This window comes from Limanda limanda, chromosome 8, assembly GCF_963576545.1.
Source record: "Limanda limanda chromosome 8, fLimLim1.1, whole genome shotgun sequence".
In the NCBI taxonomy this organism is placed as follows: Eukaryota; Metazoa; Chordata; class Actinopteri; order Pleuronectiformes; family Pleuronectidae; genus Limanda; species Limanda limanda.
In genome coordinates, this window is record NC_083643.1 from 7,260,312 (window position 1) to 7,276,694 (window position 16,383).

General features: G+C 39.6%; 1 protein-coding gene across 1 annotated transcript; it reads left to right on the top strand.

Annotated features, from left to right (window-relative positions):
- The first annotated feature begins 2,657 nt into the window (after nt 1–2,657).
- cracr2aa (calcium release activated channel regulator 2Aa) lies at nt 2,658–14,206 on the top strand. The gene is made up of 17 exons (XM_061076954.1): nt 2,658–2,855; nt 5,468–5,579; nt 5,698–5,887; nt 7,502–7,648; nt 7,816–7,906; nt 8,029–8,124; nt 9,302–9,489; nt 9,983–10,054; nt 10,599–10,644; nt 10,796–10,884; nt 11,010–11,352; nt 11,553–11,685; nt 12,279–12,360; nt 12,557–12,671; nt 13,015–13,116; nt 13,443–13,519; nt 13,966–14,206. Exons 1-17 carry the CDS (start codon nt 2,658–2,660, stop codon nt 14,051–14,053), a joined length of 2,169 nt encoding a protein of 722 aa, XP_060932937.1. The 3' UTR covers nt 14,054–14,206.
- The last annotated feature ends 2,177 nt before the right edge of the window (nt 14,207–16,383 follow it).

Here is a 16,383-nt window from a genome sequence, read left to right on the forward strand (position 1 = left end):
AATTTGAATCTGGCCATACTTTTAGAATCTTGTTTGTAAATGACGAGATCGATATGATATGAGTGGGTTTTTACAGCTTGATGACTCGATGCTTTGCCGTACCTGTATGTGACTGCAGACAGCACAGACAGCAAACTGTTGTCTCTTACAGATATTTAATATAAAGCACATTAAGTCTATAGAAAGTTGAAATAGTTGTTGTTGTTGTTGCTCCATTTTTAAAGTGACTTATAGGCAAGAGCGAACTCTTTAAAGCTAGTGCGTAACCACGTCTGACACTGTGTATTCAGGTAGATTCTGATGTGTCATTTGTGTTTTGCCCTTAGAATGAAATGACTATTAAGAGCAATACGTTTATAACTGTCTGTCCTCCATTAATCTAAATGGCTTTAAACAGAATTTAACTTTGTACTTTGCAACAACTGCGGCTACAGTAGTTGTCTGTGGTTAAACCCTGATAAACAGATAAGGTAAAACAGAAAAATCCATCATTTAACCACAGACCTTAGAAAAATGATAAATATCTTTGTCTTTGAGTCACAGTTTAGTAAAGTTACAAGTCACAAAGTGTGTGAATGAATCTATAAGCACAGAAAGTGTTTTTTCCATAGATGCACATATCTGTATAGAAGCTAGTGTTCTTTAAACCAAGTGTTGTTCTTGTCTGTTATCTTTGTTGATCTACTATGAAGTCGCTGAGCACTTGTCTAAGTTTTAACAAAGGAGCCATAAACATGTCTGTGGCTTCTGGCCAGTGAAAGAATCTGTAGAGACGAGACAATACATGACTTGTGTGTGTCTGAGGTTAAAGACACGACTCTGTGTCCATATAATAATAGTTCCTTCTATTATTTCCTCCTCCCCTTTACTTAAGTTTTGTCCGTTGCAGACTGTGGGTTGCAGACTTTTCCTCGTGAGGTTTGTCATCCTTGAAAGATGTTGCACAATGTTCAGGCTCAAACGTCCAAGCATAACATCCTCATAAATAGTCAATATCACATAAAGGTCGAATGACTTTGTTAAAGGAAATATGTGATGTTGACATCCAGATTTTTAAATAGAAATATTGTATTTTTTATAAAAGTGTTTCATATATAAATACAAGCAAAAACATAAAACAAACACATTAAAACAAACACTGGAATTCATATTTTAAATTTGTTTTATCTTATTATAGAGATAGAGCTTTATAAGATGGGAGAAAGTAAAACTGAATTACTTCTCTGAGCTCTATGAGCAAGCAAGAAATATAGATTCCACTTTGAGACGGGTTGGACGGGCTGATAGTCTGAGTCTGTGTGTATGAGGTCGCTGCCTTTTTACCTGCATACACAATTGTCACTACTCCCCCCGTCCTGTCTCACATATCTACATTTGCGTGGGTAAACATGAACACTGTCAGATGCTCTTGTTCATGAATCGACTGAGCTCAGCTTCTGGAAGGCAAGTCTTCCAAACCAGTGCACAAAACCACTGCAGCCCCCATGAAACCCAGCAAGTGAGTGACATCAGTCAATATTTCCGAGCAGACAGGACCCTCGTCTCACCACAACTTTCTTTCCAAATTAAGTTAACTTTTGACTTGTCAGACGACATCAGTCTCAGCAAGGGGCGGTCACGTGTAGTGAAGGAGAAGAGCAGCGGCTGTTTTAGGTGAACAGCATAAAGAAGATTTAATATTCATATATCAATATTTAAAACATTATTTTTGGAAGTTAATGATCACATTTTCTGATTTTCTGTTAAGGTGTTCGTGCTTTTGAATTCTTAATGTTCCAGTTTATTATTTTTTTTTTTTTCTATGGATCCTTTTTTACAATAACATGTTTTTGATGCACTACATTCATTTCCAAGTCAAGGTGAACTTAAAGGTCCAGTGTGTGAGATTAAGGTGAAAGGGATCTATTGGCAGAAATTGAATATATAATAATCCTAGTGATGTTTTTACAAGTTTGTTTCATCTTAATTGTCCGAATTGTTGTTTTCTTTACCCTAGAGTGGGCCTTTATATTTAAATACTTTATATTTACATCGGGAGCGGATCCTCTCTACGGAGGCCGCCATGTTTTTTACAGTAGCCCAGACTGGACAAACTAAACACCTTTTTGAGTTTTATGACGACTGAAGGCTACAGGAATCTCTATCATTTTTGGAAGGGGGGTTGAGGTGAGCGGGGGTGAGGTGAGGGGTATTCAGCTGCAATATGCAAATTCACCACTAGATTTCACTAAATTAGACACACTGAACCTTTAATAGTCGTCAAGACCAGAAAGATCAGCAGAACAAAATTGCATTTCTGTTCCAGCTCCATGTGCAGGTCTAACAAGTAGACAGCAGACAGCAAATGTAAACCTTGACATTGAGCTATAGTAAAACAGATTATATTTCTATGGAGAATACATTAAACAGACAAGAGGCTGCACTTATTTATACTGAAGATTCTGCTCCTGTCTATCTCCTAGGTTTCATCGACTAATTAAAGAGGTGGTTGCTAAGAGATGATGATCTGGGACATTGTTGAAAGCCTCTGATGTACAGCAGCCTGAAGCGCCACTTCTCCGGGATCTCTCAGCTTTTTTTTATTTCCCCCGCACCCCTGTCTGCACCTGGCTCATGTGAAGTGACACTGAAAACGCTTTGGCATCAACGCGAGCACCATGGCGGCTTTTACTGTTCCCAGTACCACCGCCAGCACCAAGACCACCGCTGCAGCCAGGACAGCGGGCAGGCAAAGGCAAGGAGGCAGCGGGGAGAATAGAGACGCGGGACAAAACACCTTTCATGAGAAGACCCATGAGTTCTTCCAGATGTGTGACGTCGAGAACAAGGGCTTCATCACCCGGCGCGACATGCAGGTGAGGCTGCTGACACGAGGATGAGAGAAGTTGTCTTAAAAAGGAGAACTTGTTGTTTTTATGTTTGTATAAAGTACATGTAAAGTTATACTCCACTGGAGAGTCATAAAAACACACTAGAAGATACACAATAAATAACTTTAATAACTTTTGGAGACACCTAATTTCCTTAGTCAAGTTATGTTTCACACCTTTTTTGTTGGTTGGGATCAATTCATGGATTTTGGTGAAGAACAAATCAGGCTTATTAAGGGAACTGACATTTGAGTTTGTGAAATTTTACGCAGCCTGATTGAAATTATGAGCACTCGTCGGAAGAGAGTTTTATTCTAGTTAATAAAATATCAGTGTGGATTTTATATCATCTGTAGTAGCAGAGGATTCTATCCACAGTTTTTCTAATTTACAGAGATATGATCAAATTTGTCCAGAAGGGGAATAAAGAGCAGACACACTCATTAATGATTCTGAACAAGACATGAATAGGACATTTGTACCTTTATTCACAGCTGCAGAAAAGACACTGAGACACAGGAAGCGAAGCGTTGTCATGCCTCTCGTCCACTCACCTTATTGTGCAGATTCACTCCTGATATTCATCCCTGACGTGCATAATCCTTTGATGAAGCACTTGTGGGTTCTCGCTGCAGGAGCGTAAATACATAAAGGAGAGGCTTTGATCTGGTGTTTATGATAATGGATTTGGAAATTAGATGGCGAGCAGGACAGCGGCCCGTTCAGCCATTTGTACTAAAGAGTACAGACTGTATTTAAAAGGTTGATATTAGATCACCGTATTAACAACATTGTTTGAAATTTGTAGGGTTACGGGATAGGGGATAGGGTACTAACCTTAGAATAAGACTCAGAAAAGAACATAGCTCCACTAAGGCCAAAAGCCTTAAATTCAATCAAGTCACAACAGATTTTAAACACTGGTAGAATGATCATTCTGCTCGGAAACGTAAAAAAAACAATGTTAAAGATAGTAAAAATCCTGGATCCACCCCCAGAACATAAGAAGATTCTTCTGTGACCCATTCTAAACTTAAATTTTCATGCTTACTGATGTTTGACAGTCGGGTCTGGTAGGACTCAAACCGACAAACTTTGAACCACTTTTTTAGTGCTGAGGGTAGAAGTCCACCGACCTGCACCAGGTTTCATGGTAATGCCTTCAGGCGTTTTTGTTCAGCGCTAATAAACTGTATGGATAAGACATTAGCGTCCGTCAGGCAACAATCAGCAGGTACCTGCAAGATAAAGACATCTGCTTTCCATTTATTTAAAACCTACAGCGTGGACCTGCAGTGCTGGATCTATAGGGTTCAGGAGGTGGACGGCTTTGGGAAGAGTTTTATTCTGGAGTCTGTTTCATATAACACTTACGTTAAAAAGGTAGTTAGCTGGGTTGGACGGGTCCTTTTAAAACCATCAGACCTTTCTTTTTGTAGTCTGGCCTCTTTCACCACCTTCAGTGATTTGACGCTTTGCCTTGTTCAACCATGTCTCCATATCTGCACACATTTCCAAAGCAAACAGGCACTCTATGGTTATTTATTTTAAACCTTCCACACATGAGCTTCACATTGCTTACTCTTTTCGACACAGTATTTTCAGTGACAATATTTCCGTGGGATTTTCACAGCTTAAAGTTCGTTTCACACTGTGACCACCACCGGACGAGCTTTACAGCTGTTTGCTGACATGAGGGATATGGTCTGCCCTGATAACACATTTTTACAAGACTCAGCCGAAGGTCTTGCACTGATGCTATTCTTTCCCCGGGTTGCACGGGAGGCATCGGTCAACATTCGCACCAGTGTCAACACAGTGTAAAAACCCAGCTGGTTACAGAGGTGTGGCTCTGTTGGCTTTTCTCGTAAATCATCCAGCAGTGACTGTCGAAGTCAGAAGGTTTTTTTTTCTTTGGGAGGGTCACACATCGGATTAACTGCTTACTAAAGAAACAGCTGTCACTCCTGTGTCTAGTGTTGTCTCTGTCCATCCGCTTCAAACTCCGCCGCTGAACCAACTTCAGCTTACTGTGGAACTGTTAGTAATTACAGACTATGTACACTGGGATGTTTCCAGGAAGGTGCTAATACTTTAAAGTGTCTGAATGTTTAAGTATTAAAATAAGAATTAGAAAAAGCTTATTTCACACAGAAGAAAGCTGGGTTACTTCATCTGTACTCAAACACATTTTCTGGGTTATTTACTGGGAGTTGGATCGTTTTTGTGGAACCTAGCTGCTGGTTTAGCATTTAGGTCACCAACACAAAACATGAACATTATAATAACCCTATCTATCGTTTAAGTTAATGCAAGCACATATTTCTGTAAACTACCAGGACTGTGTTTGTGTTACACCCAGCGTTTTAGGGCTTTGGAATAAATCTCACATCCTGTGTTATTAAAGCTAATTTACTCTCATTGAGATAGGGAAGGCATGAAACTATAGGAGACCATCACCACACCACATGATCCCCGCTGCACAAATGACTGTCCTCTCGAGGGTCAAGTAGCAGTTGTTATAGCTACAGTGCAATTAATGTTCTTGAGGCTCTGTCATTGCCAACAGCAGCTGTGTTTTGTGTCTTGCTGAACAGAGGCTGAACGGCGAGCTCCCTCTCAGCGCAGAGGAGCTGGAGAACGTGTTCGATACCCTCGATTCCGACGGCAACGGATTCCTTACCCTCGACGAGTTCTCCTCGGGCTTTAGTACGTTTATAGTCTGTTTCTTCCTCCTAACAATCCCTCTGGGGTCCACTCTGAGGCTAGTCTGGTGTTTTGATTGTACTCCTGGGCTTTTATTCTTTTCTTTTCTTTTCTTTTACAGGCCAGTTTTTATTTGGCCAGAGGGTTTCTGTGGAGGAAGACATGGGGGACCATAACCCCGGGAAGAGTTCGCCAGAGGTCCTGTACCAGACGCAGTGGGAGGAGAGCCTGTCGAGAGGAGACGACGGTGAGGAGGAGAAACACTTCTGCATGCTAATGGAGAGCCTCGGAGCCAAAAGTGTTTTTGAAGAGTGAGTATTGCGTGTGTGTGTGTGTCCGTGTGTGTGTCATATCTTTGCACACTTTGTCAACATTTCCTTTGAGCCCACAATATATATTTAGGCAACTCGGCCTGAGACCGTAATCAGCTGTGCAAACTCTACAGGAGTTGAAAGTTTTCCACTCTCAAACAAAGCTCCTGTGCTGCCACTGTGAGCAAAGTGCTCAGATCTCCACAACCTTTCAACACCGTTTGAAACTGAATACATTTTAAATCTGAAGTAGAATTACCTCCAGAAAAAATTCACTCTTATAAAAAACATGTCTAAATCTCTGTTTTGGTATTTCATACATTGAAAAGTCATCAGTATGTGGAGTGGAGGTCTGTTTAGTCAGTGAGACAGATGCTCTGACAGGATCTTATGAAACACATGACTAGACTCACCTTTAACAAACAACTCAATAAAAGTAAACAGCAGTGGAGGTGGATGCCAGATTTAAACATCCTATTGGCTTCCGCCCACCGGTCTGAGCTCGAGATGACATCTTAGATCAGATCACATTGTGCAGCGTTAACTCAGAGGGACGGGGACCAGACTTCAAGACTTTGTCTGTTTGACTTTCCTTCACTAATCACAGTTCCCAGCCACATCACATTGTTTAATGAGTCAACATGATGACATCATTATTTGGTTTCTGGCATCGCACAGTTTTTGTGCAGAGCAACAGTCTAAACTACATCGTTAACTATTATAAATACTGTATGTTTTGTTTAATAAAATAATTGAACTGACTGTCATGTTAATAAAGAATTAATAAAGCTCTTCATTGATTGGATCATTGAACAAATTTCTTTTGCGTTATTGATTAGTTTAAAGATATAAAAAACATTGTGAACATTTAACGCAATGCTTTCTAAAAATGTAGGTGGAGAAAGAAGTGATTTATGTATTGTAGTGAAAGTAAAAAGCGCCTGAAGATAAATCTACTTAAGTAAAGTACAGATACATGGAAATAAAAGTAACTAAGTAAATGTACTTTGTTACATCCCACCACTGACAATGACTCCTCCCCAAAAGTGAACCTTGGTGTCTCGATCGCCCCCTAGTGGCTAGCTGAAGTAGAGGTCATAAATCCTCACCCCTCCATGTTAGTGGATGGGACATGGAACAAACTAAAAAGTACAAGTCAAGTAAATTTTTCTCAATCATGGTTTCTGTAATTTTAGGTACTTGTTGTCACAGATGTTCGTTCAAGTTTCTGATATGTTTGGTTTTATTTAGTGATTTGACTCACGATTGGTCGAGCCTTGTATTTGCCACATGGCAGCGTTCTTATCAGGAATAGTTTGCTTCATTTCTCTGAAGCGTGCAAGATTATTTCCTGTAATAATAATGAATAGATTTCTGAAGGCAAAAAACACAATGTCCTCATATAAAGCACAATAATCTGGCCGCTGAGCTGCTTCAATGTTTGCTGCTCTGCTAGAATTTCCACCCATCTCCTTTCAGTTTGATTTCTATTCCAATTCCAAAAGGGATAATGAGTTCCTCGTGAAATCATGTGGCGAAAGACTTCAAATGTTATTTTAAGAAATCAACATGCTGCTCTTCATTACATTTGCTCCGTCCTTCTGTCCCCTGCAGTCCTGCTGAGGTGCGTGGTCTCTGGGCTCAGCTGCGTCGGGATGAACCGCATCTTTTATCCAATTTTGAGGACTTCTTATCCAGAGTAACGTCCCAGATCAAAGAGGCCAACCAGGACAAGAGGGAGATGGAGAGCGCTCTTGAAAGGTCGGAGCAGGACGTCTTTGTGTATTTGATTATCTGAAGATGTGGAGGTTTAGGGTCAATGATGTATTTATCTGTCTAGAATAGGTTTTAATCATTTAAAGAAGCTCTGATTGTATTTTGGCTTTCAACTGGCAGTTAGTTTGGACACATGTATTTCCTCCTCACAGAAAAGCAGCAACACATGACGATGAGATAAGACGCCTGTACGAAGAAATGGAACAGCAAATCAAAAATGAAAAAGACAAGGTCGTGCTGCAGGTACACACCGACCAGTAACGTCAAACAATACTTTCTCTTTATTGTCAACTCTGTCAAATACTTTCGATCTCCTTCCTTCTCACCCTTTTGCTAAATTCATGTCTGCTATCTATGCTCTGAAGGACTACGAGCGGTTTCTGTCTCTGAGTCAAGACCTGGAGCTGCAGCTGTCCGGTAAAGAGAAAGAGTTGGAGCATCTCTTCCAGAAACAGCGAGGGGTGAGTGAGATGTATCAAGAAGTGATTCTCCCCAGAGTGCACTGCTGTCTTCACAGACGATGAGAAAGACTTAACTCGAGGTTTCCCGTGAGGAAGTTCAACTGTCAGAGCAGCTGAACACATGAGAAACAAGACGAAAGCTGGACTTACACGGTCATCACAGTTAAATGCTCAGGACTCGCAACATATTCTGCTTTCATGCTAACATGCGATGCTAGCTATCAAAGCAATGCTAAAAAGAAATTCACGATAAAAATTCCGAGCAATATGTTAACACACCGACCACAGTGATTATGATGTACACCAATTGCTACACAGATAAATATAAGATACATAAATATACAGATACAATTTCTTACATGTAAAAGCCCTTTAATAGGGTTGTTTTAACTGCAGCAGCAGCCAACTTCCTTTTATAAGTGAAAACTCCCTAATTTAATATACATGACAATTGAATATTTCTGTCCATCTACTGTGAAAGACTTCTATTATAGCAGCTTTTACATTTAACACTCGGTAACATGTCATTGGTGTAAATCCAGTATAATCCATGCTTCCCCAGTGAGTTTCCTCTGCAGTAACCACAGCTTGTGTTGAAAAGTACTGAGAGACGTTAATGGTTTCTGGCTCACACCTCCAGTCACAGACTCACAGGCTTTTCAGGCTCATTAGTGAACTGGGATTAATTCTGGTCACACCGACGAGGACTTTTCCTGAGCACCACTGAATAACATGTCAGCTGTTAACTGAGTTTCCTGTTTGTGGGGAACATCATTGTCCCTTCAGTGGAATTCATGTTACAGCAGTTTGTTGAGAAACACTCAGAGATTGTATCTTCACATCATGTTGATTTTGCTTGTTCGTCCTCTGACTAAAGTCGTTGCACATTTAACAGTCATGCATTTGTAGAAGTCAGAGTAACTTTTATATTTCCACACACAGGGACTTTAAATATACTCTATAATATGTGACAAATCATCATTAAAATATCTAAAAACCACTCAACCTATGTTATATATTGTGTTTACTTGTTTACTTAACAAACTTGGTCTTTTCCTTGTTGCCTGAGTTTGAACAGAAAGGCAATAACTCTGTTTATCTAGAAATATTTAGGGATCTAAGCTGAGATCTCCTCACTTCTCTTGTTCCCTTGTCTTGACCATGGATCTGACTCCAGCTGGAGCTACAGTGCAAAGACCTCCACAGCGAACAACACGTGACCAAAGTGGAGAACGTGAAGCTGAAGCAGACAAACGACGATTTGGCGCGGGAGCTGGATCACACCAGTCAGGAGCTGAGCCTGGCCCAGGAGCAGCTGGGGTACCTGCAGGAGCAGTCCTCACGGCTCCACGAGGAGAAGGAGATGTGAGTTGTCCTGAAGCTAATCTTAACAACTCACGTGCCTTTAGTTATTCTCTGATTATTCTGCATCAAATATTTTACGTTTCTGCTCAAGATGCAACCACAAGTTGTTGCTGGGAACAGATTAAGAGGCGAAACATGGCAATATGATGTGTGGCCTGTATTTATAGTATTGATCGACTTTCACATATTTGGATGTTTATTTTGTCATCACGTTGTGAAACTTTGGGACCATGACAGACGTAGAAATAATGGTAACGAAATTATTTTGGTTTATCTCATTCTTCTGATTCCTTTCAGGCATAAATCTCATGCCTCAAATGCTTTGATCTTTAACAGAGGAGATGAGAAAGGGTTGTGTTTATGTGTCGTATTAACAGATATTTGAGATCTGTCATATTTTACTTTTTTGGTGCAGGTCATATTTTTGATAAAATATAGTTTTTTTTCCATTTAAACAGCCTTTGTGTTAAATATTCTTTGTTGTTGAACACAGGGAAATCTACAGACTGACTGAGGGACTTCAGAGAGAGAGATCGAGTCTCCTCAAGCAACTGGACCTAATGAGGTAAGAGAGGAAACACAGAGGAGCTATATAGACTCCAGATAGATTAACAGCTTTATTTTAGTGTAAACACTTCATGCTGGGAATTATTTCAAGCAAACTCCATAATTTTAAAAAAGTGGTTAATGAAAAAACTGAGTTCATTTCAGTAATATTATTTAGTATCTGTCAAATATATTACTTGTAAATTATTTATAGTATTGGTCAGAGATCGGTTACTAAGTTGACATTTTTATTAAGAGAGAAGCCTTGTCGGGCATTTTCAGCTCCTTCTCATAAATGTTCCCCTAACAACTATTTCTATATTATTTCCTGCCTGTAAGCAGCTCGTTCTTCAGGCAGCTGATCCACTAACTTGTCATGATTAGCCAGGTAAAGATGTTGGTGCAGAACTGTTTGTATCACAGTCATTATGACTTCTGAATTATTCATCAGTTAACATCATCTCTAACAAGGCCAGGTATTCAAATTGTTAAAGACTAAGGTCAGTTACACAACACTAAAACGTGTTCGGTAAGACTGAAGGTTTTCTTTTTGTCGAATCCAGGGAAATGAACAAACATTTACGAGATGAAAGGGACATTAGCTATCAGGTACGTGTTGTTTATTAAAGCATAATTCACTCTCCTTCTTATATTTACCCTCTTTTTGTATTTCCTCTTCTTTTTAGCCCTCTTTCAAACATGATTAGACTGAACCCTGAATCCACTGCATGATTCAACACTTCATGTTCTATTTCTGCAGAATCCAAAGAATCACAACACGTCGACGGGTTATAAGCAGAGGCCTCTAATCGGTGCTGTCAAACAAATGAACACAAACATCTTCAATAGGTGAAACATCGAAGGATGATTTAATAATTGAATTCCTCTCTTGTTAAGATGGTTTCAAATGAAACATCATCACTTGACTTTGTTTCTCTTCCTCCTGTGGGTTGTATGTAACTTTGTATGAGCAGTAGGGATGAGGAAGAGCTGACGTCCAGCTCTGTGAGACAGAATCTAACCAATGGGTCGTCTCAGCCGTCCTGCCCAGCGGACACGAGGGGTCACCTCCGGAGGATCATCTCCATTGAGGAGGACCACCTCCCACACTTGCTCCTGAGTGACTGTGAAACACCACCTCCCCTTCAGGAGTGTAATGAAGGAGAGGAGGTCTTTGACAACGAGGAGAATATTGACTTGGTGATGAGCGATATTCATCCGCGTGCGTCTCCTGTCCGGCAGCCGGGAAATATGGATGAAAGAGATACTCCCACTTCTCCAAGGGGTCAGCCTGTTGGCAAAGAGACTAGTGTAAATGTAAGAATGTGGACAGGGATTGATAAACTGCAGGGAAGTCTCACTTAACATAGAATAATGTTTTTATATAAATGTTTTTATTCTGTGGTCATTACTTGATTTCTCAGTGAGAGCTTATCGTTACTCTGTTGCAAGACGTGTAAGAAAGCTCCTGGAGCCTCCTTCCACTCTCTGTTCCCATCATGCCTCTCTCTCCTCAGGAGGAAGGCGGCCTCTCGCCTCCTGACCGCCTCTTCAAGGTCGTCCTAGTGGGGAACTCGAGCGTTGGAAAGACCTCCCTCCTTCAGCGGTTTTGTGACAACTGCTTCAACCCGGGCACCTGTGCCACTGTGGGTACGTGTCTCACGGTGCAAACAGACAGAAAGAAAGACGTCATCTGTTAGTTCCTGTCAGCGAAGGCATGAAAACAGCCTGTGGCTCCTGTGGTCAACCTCAGACTCTGCATGTGTTTGCTGACGATGCACTTTGATACAGTACACCCACTGGTTTTAACACTGAGACAACAAGATGAATAAAAGAATATTTTTTCTCATCGATGCTTTTTATTAGCATATATGAATATATTGTATAAACAGTATTGAACTACCTAACTTCGAATAAATTGCAGCCTTTGTAGAAGCTGATAAAAAGAGGTGAGATTCTCTCAAGGACTTTTGAAAAATGTATTCAAAAATAAAGAGCCTCGAGTTTTGATCCTGCAGCTTTCATTACAGTAAAATAAAATTTTTACCACTTTTACTTTTTCAGTTTCTTCCACTCATCCATTCATGTTTTATTCAATCATGAACATTTTCACATTTGATCATTCAAATTGCCTGAATCAAGTAATTTTGTATAGTTGTATATGTTTCTACAGTCATCTGTGGCATAGGTATTTTTTTATACAATATATGTATGTAAAATAATAGTTTTTCTTGAAAATGCAGGTATAGACTACAGTGTCAAGACAATATCAGTGGACAACAGCCGGGTGGCGCTGCAGGTGTGGGATACAGCAGGACAGGAGAGGTGAGGACAAGTTTTCTTGTTTCTGGGAAAACCTAAAAACATTCAACATTAATATTACACAATGTGTTTTAGTGCCTCTCAGTTAGCAAATTAAAAATACATCTCCTGCAGGACAGAGGAGGTTTTCAGGGGTTGTTGATGTAACAACGAAAACAACACTTCTTCCTCTTCTACCTTCTTCTTCCTCCTCCTGCAGGTTTCGAAGCATCACCAAACAGTTCTTTCGAAAGGCTGACGGCGTGGTGGTGATGTACGACATCACAGCCGAGCTGAGCTTCACTGCTGTCAGACACTGGCTGACGAGTGTAAAGGTAACTTGATGAAATTTAACCCGTGTGACGAACATCTTGTACATTTCATACAACAAGAAGAAAAAGAGTTTTTTGTTTTATCCCTGTGCAGTTTTTTTTTCTGACTGGCTTCAGTTGACTGAAATCTGCTTTCTAAGAAATATTGTGGCTCTGAGGTGAATGTTTTCACAGTATGATAATGTAGAAATTATAAAATCATATATAGAACAGTGTCTGTTCCCTTCTGATTGATTTTCCATATGGGAGCAGAGAGCAGGGGGGAGATACCCTCAGTGGCTCTTTAACCACAGTGGACTCTCTTAAGAGGATTTTTCCTTTTGGTCTGTGTTCTTCCCTTTTATAGGAAGGAGCTGGCGACGACATTCCCATCCTGCTCCTGGGAAACAAAACAGACAAGGAGATTGAGAGACAAGTTCAGAAAGGTCTGGGTGAAAGACTGGCCAAGGTCTGTGTCTGTTTACTACCAATTACATCCAGTGGCTAGAAGTGATATTTCTTTATCTTATGATAATAATAAGATATGTTTTATGTGGACATGAATCTGAAGTATTGAATCTCTTGACAGTTCTTTATTCCTCTGGTCTCTGTTGTGCTAATTAGTTTCTATGGAGATTGGAAAGTACTTTGTAAGCCCAGATGTTCTATTAGTAGAGTATTTCGTTTTTTTGAAAGGCCTCCACTCATGGTGATTTAAAAAGTCTTCTGTGGTAATGGCAGCCATCATCATCATCATCATCATCATCATCATCATCATCATCATCATTTTTGCAGGACAGCCAAATGGCTTTCTATGAGTGCAGCGCCTGCTCCGGACAGAATGTGATGGAGTCCATGGTTCATTTAGCCAGGTGAGCATGTGGTTGTGATCGACTTCACGCAACAAGAAAAACAAAGAAATCCAATGTCCACCTCCTCCCCTCTGTGTGTGATACATGGCAATGTTTGGCAATGAGCTTCATGTCTTTGCTGTAGAAAACCGAATCAGTGGCATTATTTCTACATTATTGCAAAAATTCCCAGTTATCCACTGTCACTCATTCTGCCTCAAATAACTATGTGGATTCTAGCTAAGTTAGACTGGATATAATTGCTCTGCTATATTTACAATGACAAAAACACAGCGGTGGGTGATGCAACTAGCATTTTCTTTTTAAGTGGGAGAAAACAAACCCTGCAGGGTTTATGCAGACCTGATGCAGCAATAGTCACAAAACACGCAAGTTTAATGGACACAGGAGATTATATTTTTCCCGTCTAGCTGCTCCTCAAATTTATATCTCCCTGTTTTTCTCAGAATTCTGAAGGAACAAGAAGACAGAGAGAAGGTGAAGACGGTGGAGCTGCACGGCAGCCAATCAGCGAAGAGTAGATCCTGCTGCTAACAGTTAAACACACAAACAGACACACACACACACACACAACAGCACTACCCTTCACTAACACACGTCAGTGAGGAAACTTTATGTCTAAGTGGTTTTCACCTGCTCCTCAGCCTCATCGCAAAAACACAAAATATCTACTGTCACAGATGTTATTGTACTGGTACAATATCCTTTACATTTGATTTATCAAAGTAATTTAGTTATAAGTAACTTCAAATGTATTTTTCACGACGATGTAGTAAAGTAATAATATTATATCAATGTTAGAAATGTTTAAATGTTCCCTGTGAGGGTTTGATATAAAAATAACTGAACAAACTCTTTCCACACACTATCAACACTTTTTCAGTTTTTTAAATTGAACAGAAATGTTCCGTCACTCTGACTCAAACTCTCACATATTTATGAAATTCCCTCTATCTGAGAATTCTGGCATTTTACTGTGTGTAAGAATGTATCATCCAGTGTTATGTGTTAATTTTTTTCTGTTTTGCTTCGTCACTTTGTGTTCAAATGCAGAACATGACATGAAAACAGACATGTGACTTATCTTAATTCATGTTTGTGATACTTCAGAAAAATGTGTCTCAGTTTCTGACAAATTACAAAATTATCAAACAGCTCAGAACAGAAGTAATGTCCCGAGGACAGATTATTGCCAAGTTTAAATGAGAAGTCCCAGGATCAAATGTAGTATTTCTTTCTTTGCTGTTATATATAATATCATAAAATTTTACATTTCTTCATGTTTGTACAGTAAGTTGTAAAGAGTTGTGCTCAGTTGTGTTGACATTTTTAGACAGTGGGGGAAACAACACAGATATTTTCCCTCTCACGGACCAAATGAAGTTTGATTGCACAAATTATTTATTCTGTATCTGGATGATCTGCCTCAGTGTTGAATCAGGTGACGGTGTCAGTGTGTCACAGCTGCACAGGGTTTGGGTTTGACTCCTTAAAATATTCACTAATAGTGCTCCACTACTGCCAGTATCTTGTAAATCACTTTCATGTATATACAAAAATGTAAATAGCACAAAACAAAAAATAAACAAATGTGTCCATATTATATGTATACAAAAAATAAAAAATCTTGTTTACAAATCATTTATGCTTGATACAGTGACTTGAGTTGGAACATTGCTGTTTATTCAGTATTTTATTTGACATGACAATATGTGAAACAACATATTCAATAGAGGAAATACACGTGGAATCAACATGCCAATTTATTACAATCTGTCTGATTTATTTAATTATGTGAGAATCTGCTTTTCCAAAATAGGTGTTCTATCAATTATACAATTATTCTGAATAGATAAGATGACTTGCCTTGTTCTAAAGCATAAATAAAATGTTAACACTGTATTGCTTGTTGTTATACGGCGTCCCGTCGCGGCAGCTCTCGGCTCGACGCTGTTCTTACAGCTGATTGTTAACAGCTTATTTTTCCACTTCTTTAGAACTAATCAACTGTATTTCCTCCTCTTTGTGTTCACGCTGCACTTTGATGACAGAGGCTGGTTCTTGGCTGTTTCCGAACACGGCGATATCAGAGAAACACACAAATTACAGACTGGGAAAGATTCAAACTTTTAAAAGAAAGGAAAAAAAACCATTGTGTTTTATATCTTAGGGAAATATTAAAGTGATAAGCTTTTGCCTTTGTATAAATCCCTCAGTGGTTACCTTGGCAATGACGTTAGTTTAGTAAGAGCACAGGTGAAGTGGAAAGATGTTCTTCTTCTTCGTGCCGTCTGTAAACTCCACATCATGGAACCCGGCACAGGAACAGTGTCTCAAGTTTTTCATCATTATTACACTCGCTGCTCTTTGAAGGTCGGAGCTCGTTAACGGCAGGAAAAGCTGAGAAACATCTGTTCTCAACAGCTTCCTGGAACAAAGGGATTCATGAATGTATTTCAGGTTGGACGAGTCAGTATCAATTATGTCCAGATGTAGACCTAAGGGTGAATGGCTCCCGTCTGTGGTTTGAGTGATGTCTTATCTCAAACCAGTAAAGAGTTCAGGATTGTATCAGGCTCAAGAAAGAAGAGGAGAAGAGGAAGGTTTTGCACTTCGAGAATAAAGTCATTATATCATTAATTAACATGAAATTTAAAGATTTAAGCACATTAACACAGTGTGGTAATCAGTGTTAAGAATATCGATAGCTTAACCAAACACTGTCAAGTTGTAATGCTGTCAGTTACCTCTCTTACCCAGAGTTGATGAACCAGAGGAGTGGACTTTATTGTGGAAATGACAAAGAATTTATCTTCCTCTGATTTAGTTTGACTTCATTCTCAACATCTTATTCTTGAAAATGT

What these genes read in the sequence shown, in the direction of transcription:
- cracr2aa (XM_061076954.1), top strand. Translation starts at nt 2,658, where the DNA reads ATGGCGGCTTTTACTGTTCCCAGTACCACCGCCAGCACCAAGACCACC. An exon ending in TCTTCCAGAAACAGCGAGGG is followed by an intron (nt 8,125 to 9,301) that starts GTGAGTGAGATG and finishes ATCTGACTCCAG; the next exon opens with CTGGAGCTACAGTGCAAAGA. An exon ending in TGGGTGAAAGACTGGCCAAG is followed by an intron (nt 13,117 to 13,442) that starts GTCTGTGTCTGT and finishes TCATTTTTGCAG; the next exon opens with GACAGCCAAATGGCTTTCTA.